The sequence below is a fragment of the Heliangelus exortis genome, chromosome 25, assembly GCF_036169615.1.
Source record: "Heliangelus exortis chromosome 25, bHelExo1.hap1, whole genome shotgun sequence".
NCBI lineage: Eukaryota > Metazoa > Chordata > Aves > Apodiformes > Trochilidae > Heliangelus > Heliangelus exortis.
Window position 1 is genome coordinate 5,795,319 of NC_092446.1, and position 13,209 is coordinate 5,808,527.

The window sequence follows — 13,209 nt, forward strand, 5'->3', positions numbered from 1 at the left end:
TGACTGGGATGCTCATAAATTTAAAGGCATGTGAACTCTTGCAGAAAAAAACACACATTGGGTTTTTTCCACTCTGTGCTCTCCAGACCTTTCCTGGGGACAGCTCAGTAAAAGTGGCTCCTGGTACCCACTCTGCCCCCCTGGGGGGTTGCAAACACAAATCTTTGCCCTGTAGGACACAGGAAGGGTCTGGCAGGGGCACAGGGTGCACAGGACACAGTTTGGAGCTGCTGCTCCTGTGTTAGCAGACACTGACTGACCCCAGGACCTCTGCCCCAGGGCTCCCTCTGGCCGAAGCCACATCACAAGGTGTTAGGGACACCGAGGGGACCAGGGATCCCCATCAGTGGCTGAGGTGTCAGGATGCTACAGGAAGATCTGATCTGGCCCTACCAGCTGGATGGCAATGTCCCCCCCGGTGGCACCATGGCCATCTCCAACCCCTCCCTCAGAATCCTGGACTTCTTTGGGTGGGAAAGACCCTCCAGCCCTGCCCTGGGCAGCCTGGGCCAGGCCCTGACAACCCTTTCCAGGCAGAAATTCTTCCCCAGCTCCAACCTAAACCTCCCCTGGCACCACTTGAGTTGTGCCAAAAGTTCCTCTTGTCCCATCCCTTGTTCCTTGGGAGCAGAGCCCGACCCCCCTGGCTCCAACCTCCTCTCAGGGGGTTGCAGGGACTCAATTGACCAACCTGACCCTCAGCTGGGACAAAAATTAATCAGACAATGCCCTCTGATGGTGGAACTGTCACCTGGTGTGGGCAGTGCTGACCCCCACGGGTCCCACTTCAGCTTGGGCATGGAGAGAAGGTGACAGGGACAGATGGGGACACTGAGGGCAGCAGAAGCTGCAAAGGGGGATCAGCTGGTTCAATAGGCACTGCCTGGCTTGGCTCTCCAGTGCCAGACTGGGCTCAGAGCTGCAGATCCCAGCCTGGATTTGCACCCACGTTTGCAGCACCAGGATCTGTCCCCGAGGGCAGGATCTGGGTCTGGCTTCTCCCAGCTGGTGGGGTGACCGTGCTGGAGGGTGATGGACAGGGCACTGCTGACCCAGGCTTCATGAGGAGCTTCATCAGCCTGACAGATCTGTCTGGGCTCTCTGATAACCCCCAGCACCTGACCCCAGCTGTCTCAGAGCTGTAAGGAACCAGGCAGCCTCCAGCTCGTGGGTTATGGGGCTGATTCCTCCCCCTCTGGAGAGCCCATCTGCACCTCTGCCCCTGCCATGGGGAGGGGACACTGGTGGCCACCCGTGGCTGCAGAATTCCATCCCCATACAGAAATTGTGCTTGGATGAAGAAGCACCAACGTGCCACGGTGTCAGCTTTGCCATCTGAATTTTTCCCCCAGCCAGAATCATTCTCCAGCTCCAGAAATAAACTTTTCCCCATCCTCCTCCTCCTCCTTGTTGGGTTGCTTCTGGTTTAGTCATCATCAGACATGTTTTATAAACCTGGTCCTTCTTTTCCAAGCTCAAACCCCATCTTCTCCTCCTGTGGTTTGGTGGGATGCTGGATGAACCCACAGCATCCCTGGCAGCCTCTCCCCCAGCCCCTGCCCCGAGGCAATCCCACTACAAGCAGGACAAGAGGGTTTGGGGTTGTTTTATTAGGACCAAAGCCCCACAGATGGGCTTGTTTTATTGTCACAGCTAAGGACATGTTCAGAGAGGCCCATGGCATGGCAGCTGAGGTGCAGGTTCCCCTCCCAGAGCCCTGCCAGGGAGGGGACAGCTCAGCAGGCAGCAGAGACCACGGCCAGGAGCATCACCATGTGCCACACTCCTGCCCAGCAGCTGCAGCATCCACCTGAGGGGAAGGAGCCAGATCTGAGTCCTCACGAGTGCTCAGGGATGAGCTGGGAAACCCCTTCCCAGCCATGGCTCTGCAAACCCAACCCAGCTCAGCTCTTCCACCCCCTCCTGCCCCACAAAATTCAGGTGCAACCCTTTAACCCTGTTTTTCCACCCCCATCCCCATTTCCCACCCTTTCTGCTTCCCCCCTGTGCCTGCCCCTCTTGTGTATCCAACCCCACATTTCTCAGCCCTGCCTGCACCCCAGGGCTCTGCCCACACCTCTGCACCTTGGTCCCCCCGGCCACACCTTCACCTCCCTCCCCCTGCCAAAGGCTCAGGCTCTGCACCATCCGACCCCCCAGCACACCTCCAGCTGTGGGATGAGGTGACCCAAGCTGGGGCAGGTGACAAAGGCCAATCCATCCCCACAGACATGACCCCCCCCTCCCCACATCCCACAGCCCCCTCCCAGACTTACCTTGCTCTTCATCTTCACCTTTCTGATCTCTCCTCACTGGGGCACTGCAGGAGAGCACAGAACCAACCTGAACTCCCCTCATCTTGTTCCCCTTTTGACTCCCAGAAGTGACCCAGGGCACAGCCAAACCCCTCGTGTGTGCACACCAACGTGCACCTGCACACCAGCCCCATGCACATGTGCTCACAACCACCACTGCCTGCACCACTGCCACCTTGTCCCCAAGACCTCAGCTTGGGTGACTCCCAGGTGCTTTGTGTCCCCAGAACAATGACAAGCTTGTCCTCCTGCTCTCCAGTCCTGAGACCCCAACCTAAGAACAACATGGAGCTGCTGGAATGAGGAGGCCACAGAGGGGATCTGAGGGCTGGAAACGGGGAGAGAGTTGGGGGTGTTCAGCCTGGAGAAGAAAAGGTTCTGGGGAGACCATAGAGCACCTTCCAGTGCCTGAAGGGGCTCCAGGAAAGCTGGGGAGGGACTTGGGACAAGGGCCTGGAGGGATGGAATGAGGAGAACAGTTTCACACTGAAAGAAGGGGGATTGAGATATTGGAAAGAAATTGTTTGGTGTGAGGTGCTGAGCCCCAGGTTGCCCCCAGAAGCTGTGGCTGCCCCATCCCTGGCAGTGTCCAAGGTTGGATGGGGCTTGGAGCACCCTGGGCTGGGGGAGGTGTCCCTGACCATGGCAGGGGTGGCACTGGGGGGGCTTTAAGGTCCCTTCCCACCCAAACCATTCCATGAATTCTATGAATCTTTTTTCCAACTCCACTGTGCTGCCTGCATGGCTGCACTGACAGGTTGGAAGCTCTGGCACCATGGAACCCCTCACCCTGCCAGCAGCACCCAAGGCTCTGCAGGGACATTGGGTGCCAGGCACCTGATGGGCAGTGGGGCAGAGCATGTTGTGGGGTGAATGTGTGCTGGGAAGCCAAGGGAGGTGAAATGATAAAAATGAGACGTGTCTAAGGACCTTCGTGAGTGAGCTGGCACAGAGCCCCCCCGAGCTCTGCAGCACGCCTGGGGGGTGAAGCTGGGCAGTGCCATGGGGAGCTGGGCTGGGCTCTGCTGAGGAAGGGAAATGTGAGCTGGGAGCTCGGGCAGCATCCCCAGACATAAATCACAACGACCCAGGTGCAACTGGAGGGGTTCAGCTCAGCCCCAAGGCTCCTGGATGGCTCGGGACACAGTGACCATCCCAGCATCCTGCAGTTCCTCTGCTCCTTTGGCTCTGCAGTTTCTTGTTTCCTCCTCATTTTAAGGAAGAGAGGTGATTCCAAGACTCTTCAAGACTACAAACCCCAGAAGTCTGAAGCTCCAGCTCCACCCAGCCCCATCATCAGGCTCAGCACAGACCTGGCCCAAACCCCCTCCCTGTAAAAGGGGAGCAGGCAAGGGGACCTGGGCCACTCTTACCTTTCACATCAAGTCTGCAATTTACTGAAGCTTCCCCCAGGGGGTTGACAGCTTTGCAGGTGTAGACACCCCCATCGAAAGGGCCAGGCTTGCGGATTTCCAGGGAGCAGATTCCCTGCTCGATCATGGCGATGTATTTGGGGTCTTCCCGTATCTCCATCTGGTTTTTCATCCAGATGATCTTGGGCTGGAAGGCAGCAGAATTTTGTTCATTTGTTTAAAAAAGGGAGGGCAATGAGCAAATCCAACCGGCCCCAAAATGCAGCCACCTCCCTCTGCCTTGGCCCTGCCTGGAGCTGGTGGCCGTGGTGGGATTCACAGCCAGAAGTGGTTTGAAGAGATGCATCTCCCCATCTTCAGCCCTAACGACTGCTCCACGCTCCCACCCCAGTACAGAAGGAGATAGAACATGGGTGGAATTAACACCAATCTCCCATCTTCATGCAGAAACCCCCCAACCCACCCCAGTTTGACTCAGAGGGCGGCTGCAGCACCCTGATCCCATCTGACCCTAACACCCACCATGACCAACCCTCTCCCAGCACCCCAAGGCACTTTGCAGAAACCCCACTGGTGGCTGCCCCGACGTGGAGGTGATGGTGGCTGTGGAGGAGTCACTGACCTGGGGGAAGCCCCGGACACAGCAGAAGAGGTGAGTGCTGTACCCCCGGGTGGTGCTGCGGTCGGTCAAGGGCTGGGTGAACTTCGGAGGCTCCATCAGCTCATGTTGAGGGAGCTTCTCTACCTGGTAGGAAATTTCTAAGAAAATAATTCATTCTAAGCTGAGGCAGAGCTTGGGCTCCTGGCTTGACCAGCACGTGGTCACAGGGCTTCAGCCCAAGGTACCCCAAAATCCTTCTGCTCCCTCACATGACAATGCAGACAGCACCTAACCTGACCTGGGGACCTGATCCCCAGCCCTGTCCATAAATCCCACCCAGCCCTGCGGGACAGGGGAGATGCCAGTCTGCAAATGAGCCTCACAGTGCCATGTGCAGCTTATCAGATCCAGGCCAGGAACCTCTCTGGATCTCCTATTCCATCCCCCAAAATCCATGGACAGAAACAGGATGGAGAAAAGTTCTGCAGCTGGTGGGGATCCCAACTTCTTGTGTGCTGCCAGGGAGCAGGAAGGGAATGGGGGAAGAGCAGGGCTGAAAGCTGCTGGTTTGGAGAGGCACCAGTGCAGGGGGCTGTTCCCCACCCTTCCTGTCTCCTGCTTCCATCTCACCCTGGGAATGGCCCCATCTCAATCCCTCCCCAAACACAAAAGGTGTAGAAGGGGAACAGAGCCCCCTGGACCTGCACAGCCACAGCCCGGTGCTGTTCATCCCAGCAGCATCACCACAGCTCCCAGGGCCTCTTTTTCCCAGCAGCCTCCCCACCCCTGAGCCAAGGCCATCTCCTCACTTGTCTTCTTGATCTCAGCCACCCCGGTGACCGCCGCCTGCTCGCTCATCCCGCAGCCGTTCTCGGCGAAGACGCGGAAGGAGTAGGAGTTCCCGATGATGAGGTCAGAGATGGTGCAGCTGGTGCGGGTGCAGCGATCCAGCACTGTGAACCATTTCTGGGGGGAAAGAAAGAAAGAGTGGTGAGGAAAGACAGGCAGGTTGTCCAGGAAAAAAAAAAAAAAAAATTATGGAGAAGGCATAGGGGGAGAGAGGACTCTGTGTCTCCCCATTGCCCATCCCCAGAACATAGGAGACCCAAGAGTCTCCAGACTCACCCCACTCTTCTTGTCTGACTTCTGCACCAGGTAGCCCTTGATATCAGAGTTCCCGTTGTCTGCTGGGGGGGACCACTCCAGGGCCACATTAAAGGCCCACACGTCCACCAGTTTCAGGTTCTGGGGGGGCCCCGGCGGCTCTGCAAATACAAACTCTCACAGGGTGACCTCCTGATTTGCTCCCCCCAAAAGCTCTGCCTTGGCAATCCCTTGAACCTCACTTCTAACCTCTCATCTCATGAAGGATGAGAAAGTACAACAGGCATGGGCTGGTATACCTCTGCATCCTCAACCAGAGGACTTCACCACCATGATGTTGGAAAAGATCCCACTGGAAGAGGGACCCTGGAGCCCCTTGCCTCGTTGTTGGCCCTGTCCCATCCCACCTGGAACAAGAGCTACCCCCGACCAAGGGGCAGAAATGACCCTCAGAGAATCCCTGCAGCCTTACCAATGACCTGGATGTCCAGGACTGCCTTGTCCTCTGCTCCATTTATCCTCACAGCCAGCTCGTACTTCCCTGAGTCCCCACGCTGTGCCTCGCGGATGAAGAAGATGGTGTCCTTCTGGGAGTTCCTGGTGTTGACCCGGCTGGTGTCCAGGGGTTGGCCATTCTTGGTCCAGGTCACCTCTGGCTGGGGTTTTCCCTGGAGCAACCCGCAGAGGCAGGTTAGGAGCCGCTCGAGCGCCCGGTCCCAAGGGGTCCTGCTGGGAAGGATGGGTGGGCAGAGCCACCCCGCTTTGTCCAGGCAGCAGGGACCTGGACACAGCCTCTGCCATCAGGCAGTCCCCAGGGGAGAAGCTACAGCTGAGCCCTGCCAGGCCCCTGGTGGGAACCCCTCAGGCTCCAGGGAAGATGCTGGTCCCCAAGGTCCCCCTGGAGGAAGCCCAACTTCACTTGCCCAGCTTCACTTGCCCAGGGCATTGCAGGCAGAGCAATTCCTGCTGCCCTGGCACTGAGCCCAAGTCCAGGCTGAGCAGTGAGGGCTGAATTCAGCATCCAGGGCCAATCCATGGCTGGAACAGGCTCCCAGCTGCCCATAAGGCCTGGCATGGATGTGTCCCTCACCTCAGGGGCAACTTTCTGCACCTCTCTCCCCCCCTGCTTGGCCAGCATGTTCCAGAGATGGTTTTCTCCATCCCAGATGCCATGGTGGAGGTGCTTTGGGGATGGCCCAGACAGCATGTGATAGATCAGTTGAGCTGATGGGCCACCAGCTTGGCCCATCAGGGTCAGCATCCTCCCATCACACAGCTCTGGGGGTTCCCTGCTCTCCCTAAGGACACCACCAGGGTGCTGTGGGGTCCTGGGCTCTGTGGCCAGACCCTTGCCAAGCAGAACAGAGCTCCTGTGCTGAGACAGCAGCAATGGCTTAGCCCATGGCCCAGTGTCTTTGGGGTTTTCTCATTGCCAACACCACCACTGAAGACAGCAGGAGAAAAATGGGAGTTGGGTAGAAATGGGAGAGAGGTTCCCACCCCACCTCATACCCTGAGCCCACGGGACATAGAGACCAGGTCAAGCCACCCCACAGCTGGTCCCACACATGTCGTGGTGGCTGAAAAAGTCACTGGAGTGAAGAGGCCTGGAGGATTAAAGCCCAGAGTGGTCACTTACCAGGAAAGGGATCATGATGTTCACAGCATCCCCAACGTGCCTGAAGTACGTCTGCCGCAGGTGCCGGGGCATGCGGATCTTGGGCAGCTCTGGGGACCACAAAGTCATCCCGTGGGACCACAGGAATAACAGCCCCCACCCGGCTGACCTCCCCTGTATGCCCATCAGGAAATCCCACCCAGAATCCCACCTCTTTCATCTCCTGTCCCAATGCCCAGGGTGTCTCCATCCTTCAGACACCAACCCATGGACCATTCGCATCCCTCATCACAGCCAGGTCCTGGAGCCCCAGCACACCCCACACTGCAGTGGGAACAGCATCTCCCAGTTAGGAAATGTTTCTCCTTTAGCTCAGGAAGCAGACAAGAGGCACACAGCCCAACTTCCAGCAAGGAGCAGCCTCACCAGACCTCCACCTTGGCTCTGAGCTCGAGGCCATCAAGACACCAAGGTGGACACATGGATCCTCCCAGCGAAGCTGTGAAAGCCCCAAGCTTAAACCCACGGCTGATGTCTCCAAGGGAACAACATAACAAAGACAAGTAAAAATAAAAAACAAACCCTGGAGAATGCTGCTGGGGCTTGTGTCTCCTTCCCCAGGGTGAAAATAGCAGCCATGAAACCCTACTCGATGATCCTGCTGGAGAGGCACCGGGTGTATGTGAGCCCCTGGGGAAGGAGCTGGGTGTCTCTGCCCAGATTAAACGTGTTGGAGCTTATCTCTGGAGAAGGGGCACGGCCAGAATTAAACCAGATCTGAAGGATGGTGAAACAGCTGTGAGAGGGAAGGGCGGGTGGTGGGCTGGGGAGATGAGGGGGGTCCCAGATGGCCCCTCCGACAGCTGAGCTGCTCTCCCCTCTGTCTGCTCCAGGATCCAGGCACTGATGCTGCACTTGGGCTCATCCATCTCTGCACGGGGCAGAGAAACCTGACCTCCAGGGAGGAAAGTTAATTCATGGGGGTTCTCCCCAGCTCACGCCTGCCTTGCTCAGACAGAGGTTGGTGGCCCAGGTGACCTCCTGCTAAGGGCAGGAAGGGATTTCCCCTGCCCCAGCTCCCTGCAGACCCTGACTCCCACTCCTGAATCTTCATCTGGTTTCTCCTCATCTCTCTCCACTCCCCAGGCCCACTCGTCCCACCTGTTTCTAAGCTCTCCACCATCTGTATTGCTGCTATTTAAAATCCCTTGTGATGCTATAAATGAACTGGGCAGAGGTATGAAATGCAGTCCCCAGGAAAATGTGAAGCCCAGAAGGTGACAGATGGGGCAGGGAGAAGTGGGCTTGGGTACCCAAACCCTGCCAGGGTTGGGTTGATTTGTTCCTCTGCAGAGCCAGGCAGCCTGCACTGGGCTGCATTTCCAATGCAATGTGGAACAGGCAAGTGCTCTTTGCTGGTGAAGAGTTTCACTTGGTAAAAAAGAAAAGACAGGAAAAAAAACCTCCACAAAAGTGGAGCAACAGAGCAGGTTGTGCATGGATCTTGCAGCTCTTTGGGTTTTACACCTCTCATGTGGCTGGGACAAAGCCCAGGATGTTCCAGCCAGTGGGTGAAGCACAGGACTAGAAGTGGGAAACATCAGCTGTCTGTTTGGCATCTCCTGCAAGTCCCCCCTGCCTCAGTTTCCCCCATCCCACAGGGGTCATGGGATGTCTTGGACACCTGAAAGTGACCCCACCAACCACTGAGCCATGATCACCTCTTCCAAGCAGACTGAAAAGATGGACCCTGCCAGACCCTTTCCAGATGCCTTCTCCAAGCCTTTTCCTGTGAAAAGCTGGTGGTTCCTGGAATAGCTTTTGTTGTTGTTGTTATTATTATTATTATTATTACTATTTTTAAGCAGCTGAGAAATATCTTTTCTTTGACTAACAGGAAAACTCGTGTATTTGTAATTCCTTGTAAAGGCAAAATAACTCTGCACTTGCTGTCTGAGAAGTGAAAGCAGCCTTGAAGTGGCAGCTGAGCCCCAGCACATCCCAGGCACCCCGGGAGGAATCTGATTCCTGCTGAGCATGGCAGAGGTCACTCATTAGTGAGTTCTCCCTGATTAAAGTTCCCATGCTCCAGCCTGTCAGCTCCTGACTTCCCAGGAAACTGGGGGAGCAGATTGTCTAGGTGGGGTTTGAATGTCTCCAGAGATGGAGACTCCAGCATCTCTCTGGGCAGCTGTGCCAGTGCTCTGACACCTCAGAGTAAAGAAGTTTCCCTTCACGTTTAGGTGGAATTTCTGTGTTCATGTTTGGTCCTGTCCCTGGGCACCACTGAGAAAAGACTGGACCCAACCTCCTGACCCTTACAGTATTTGTGTTGGTGAGATCTCCCCTCAGCCTTCTCCAGACTAAAACCACCCTAGTCCCCAACCTTTCCTCATTAGAGAGATGTCCCTGTCCCCCAAGCCCCTTTGTAGCCTTCACCATCTACAAGATCACAGAATCTTGGATTGTCAGCTTGGAGGGGACCTCAGGGATCCTCTGCTCCAACCCTTCTGATATTATTGTTGATCTGAGATGTCTCAGCACCCATCGAGCTGAGACTTAAAACTTCCCAAAGTGGGGGAATCCACCCCTTTCCCCAGGAGACCATTCCAATCTCTGACTGTCCTCATGGGGAGAAATTTTCCTCTTGTGTGTGATCAGAATCTCCCCAGGAGCAACTTGTGCCCATTCCCCTTGTCCTGTCCATGGGACTCCTTGGAAATCAGGAGTCTCCACCTTCTCTGCAGCCCCCTGGAACATCACAATAAGGTCAGTGTCCTGACGTTGGGAGGGAACAGGACACCCTTGGTGTGAATAACATCTCGGTCAAAGTCTGGATTGTGACATCTGAGAGGGCAGGAGCTGCTCTGGCTGCAGGGGAGGACTCTGACTTCTTTGTCCTGCTGACAAAGCCCAAGGGAATGAGGAGCAGCCCCGGGGAATGAGGAGCAGCCCGGACTTACGGAGGATCTCTTGGATGAGGACGGGCTGCTCCAGGGTGGTGGGGACACTGGCACCATGGGCAGTGACAGCTTTCACCCGGACATGGATCTTCTCACCAGGGCTGAGGCCCTTGATGGTGTAACGGGTGGAAAGGAAAGGTTCCTCATTCACAGCTTTCCAGTCTGTACCTACAGGGGAGGCAGCAGGCACGTCAGGAGCGGGGCAGACAGACAGACAGACAGACAGACAGACAGACACCCCAGCCTGCAGGGACAAACCACAGACGGGGAAGCCCAGAGGCAAAGAATCCTCCCTGGCAAAGGGTGAATGATTCGGGGCAGCAGCAGCAGCAAAGAGGGGAGTTTGGCCACTCCAGGCTGCCAAGGACACCGGGGTATGAAATCCTGGCAGGAGCTCAGCTGCTGAGCAGGAGGTCTTTGGCAAGCAGGAAAAAAGGCATAAAGCCAGCAAACGTGGTGCCTGCTGACCTTCCAGGTGCATTTCTGGAGGCAGTAATGATCTTTTGACCACTCTGCAGCCCATCTTCTCTTCTTACTGACCCAGGATAACTCCTTGGGGCTCACCACGTTGCCCAGCACCTTCTCCATATCAGGCAGGATCTGCCCATCACCTCCCACCAGACCTCTCCACCTGCTCTGCCTGCCTGGAAGGGGCAGCTCAAGCTCACCCCACAGCCAAGGTGCAGAAGCCCTCTCAGCATCCACCCAACACAGACACACAAGGTGCCAAAACCCTGAAGAGGTTTCTCAGTCAGAGAACAGACTGTCCTGGTCCCCTGGGGTCTGGGTGTCCCAGGTGGGTAACTACAGCAATCCAGATCTGTCAGGATGAATGACCAGAGCTCTCCTGTCACCCAGCCAAGCCCAAAACAAGCCAGAAGAGCATCCACAATTTTGACCTTTGGGTGGCTGTCAGCCAGCATCCTCCAGGAATGGCTGCATCTTTCCTTGTGCCATGCAAAAGGTCTCATACATCCCATCCAGCCCTGGTTACCTCCCCAAGCCCCAGCAGACCAATGGTGAAAGCTTCCCACAGCCAAGCCTGTGTCAGTCATGCCTGATACAACCTAAACAGGCAAGGAGCACAGATCAAGTTGCCCATGGGCCACTTGAGCCTCCCAAACCACTCCAGCCTCATGCAGCACCCAACCCACCAGCCCCTTGCAGACCCCCCCAGCCATGCAGGTCATTCCCTCTCACCCCAAAGCCAAGCAGAGCTTCAAGAGAGGCCCCAAAACACAAATCTCATCCCCCTCCCCCATCCCACCAACCAGCAATGCAACTGGAGAGCCCCAGATAACCACTGCCCCCCTCCCCCCCCCCCCTCCCAAACACTACAGCTCCTGCCAGGATCAGCCTCATCTCACTTGGGCAGGGATTGCCCCTCATGCACTGCCAGATCCTCCCCTCTCTCTCTCCCACCCCTATTCCTTCTGCACTTGGTTGGGGGCAAATACAAAAGAATTGCATCTTCTTCCTCATCATCCCAGCCCCGGGGCTCTGCTGAGCTGGAGTCACCAGAGATCATCTGCAGAGGGTCTGTGGCCTCTCCTCCCCCTCTCACTGGACATGGCAGTGACATTAACCCTGACCCAGCCCCTCTCACCCTCCACAGACAGCACCACCACCCAAAGCCAACAGGGAGCCCCTTTCCCTCATGGAAAAAAGAAAAGAAAAGAAAAGAAAAGAACATTATAACTGAGCCCATTTGGGCAAAGGAAGGGAAGTGGTGCCAGGGCATCGTGCTGCCAAGTTCTGCCCAGCTCCATCCCACAGCTCCACACCCCACTCCATGCTCACAGGGCAGGAAAGCCCAAGCCTACTTCCATCTTTGCAGATCTCCACCACGTATCCATCCAGGACTGCCCGGCCTGTCTGCTCAGGGGGTTTCCAGGTCAGCTTCACTGAGTTCTCACTCACATCTTCCACAGCCAGGGACAGGGGGGAGCTGGGGGGCTCTGTCACAAACCCACAGAGGTGAGGACAAGTTCCTCTCTACCAGGGCTGCTGGGGGGCAACCACCCGACCTCCGTGTTGCTCTGCAGCTTTCCCCCTCCTCCCAATCCCCTGATCTACCCCAGTGTAAAAATATCCCTGATGACTCCATCCCTGCCTCCCTGCACCCCAGCAGCCCCACGTTCCCCTTCCCTCCCCACTCCAGGCCCATCCTCACCTGCCTTGGGTTTCTCAGGTTCTGGTTCAGGAGCTGGAGGACCCTCTGCAGGGGTTGGGGTCTCTTCTGCTGTGGGGGCTGGAGAGGACTCATCTGTGGGGGCTGGGGGCTGCTCTGCTGCTGGGGGATGCTCAGGGCTCGGGGCTTCTTCAGCACCTGGAGCTGGTGCTGGTTCTTTCCCTGAACTCGGTGCTGGCTCCTTCTTTGGACCTCCTGGACCTGGGTCCGTGGCAGGAGGAGCAGCTTTCCCGGTCATTGCTGGGGGCTGGGGAAGAAGATGGGGTTTTTTTGAGGTCTCTGCTCCTGACTTTCTGCTCTGTTTTGGGGTCCTCACTCCAGACCAAAGGTCTCACCTCCAGATTTGGGGTCTTGGCTCCGAAGCTGAGGTCCCTGCTCCTCACCAGACGTCTCCACTCTGGATGGACAGGCTGCTCCGGGAGGGGGGAACCAGATCACTGAGCCAGAACAGGGGCTGGGAGATTTTTATAGGCTTTGGCTGGCACTTGTCACCTCCCTGCAAACCAATCCTCCTGCGCAGGCGGGGATGGCCAGGAATAGCCACCCAGGACCTGCACATTCAGCAGCACGCCCCTACCCCCTCCTATGGGGCTGCAGCACATGGCTCTGGGCCCCCCAGCAGCCCCCCCGGGCTTGGATGGGACTGAGCAGGCCAGGGTCAGGTCACCTTTCTGTGGGGACATGGCTCCTGTCCCCAGCACCAACACCTCTCCAGCCGAGGGCTTCTCAACCCCCCCACTGCCATCTCCCCAGCCACCCCACGACCCCCCCACTGACCCTGCACCCCACATTCCTCCCCAGCCCCTGCATTAACACCTGAACCCCCCACCCCTCTTATTCCTCCAATGGCCTCCCCCAAAACCCCTCTGCTCCCCCAGGTCCATCCCCAGCCTTTCCCCCACCCCAATCCCAGAAATGGTTGAGGTTGGAAGGCAACCCTTGGGATCACCTGGACCAGCCCAGCTGTCCCTACCCCTGACACCTCCTCCTGGAGCAGATGAACCCCTGCCCTGCAGCCTCCCAGACAACCAGGACCCCTTGCAT

The 13,209-nt window shown here is 56.9% G+C and overlaps 1 protein-coding gene across 2 annotated transcripts; it reads right to left on the bottom strand.

Moving 5' to 3' along the window:
* Positions 1-1,591: 1,591 nt before the first annotated feature.
* On the bottom strand, positions 1,592-12,652 carry MYBPH (myosin binding protein H). 2 transcript variants are annotated; one of them, XM_071768397.1, is made up of 12 exons: positions 12,501-12,652; positions 12,148-12,412; positions 11,798-11,932; positions 9,975-10,142; positions 7,033-7,121; positions 5,866-6,061; positions 5,415-5,554; positions 5,099-5,255; positions 4,311-4,447; positions 3,689-3,875; positions 2,277-2,320; positions 1,592-1,810 (listed from the first exon to the last, which is right to left on the bottom strand). In XM_071768397.1, exons 2-11 carry the CDS (start codon positions 12,401-12,403, stop codon positions 2,310-2,312), a joined length of 1,476 nt encoding a protein of 491 aa, XP_071624498.1. In that variant the 5' UTR covers positions 12,404-12,412; positions 12,501-12,652; the 3' UTR covers positions 1,592-1,810; positions 2,277-2,309. The 2 variants fall into 2 exon arrangements, with proteins under 2 accessions (XP_071624498.1, XP_071624497.1); XM_071768396.1 differs by lacking the exon at positions 2,277-2,320.
* Between the last annotated feature and the right edge of the window lie 557 nt (positions 12,653-13,209).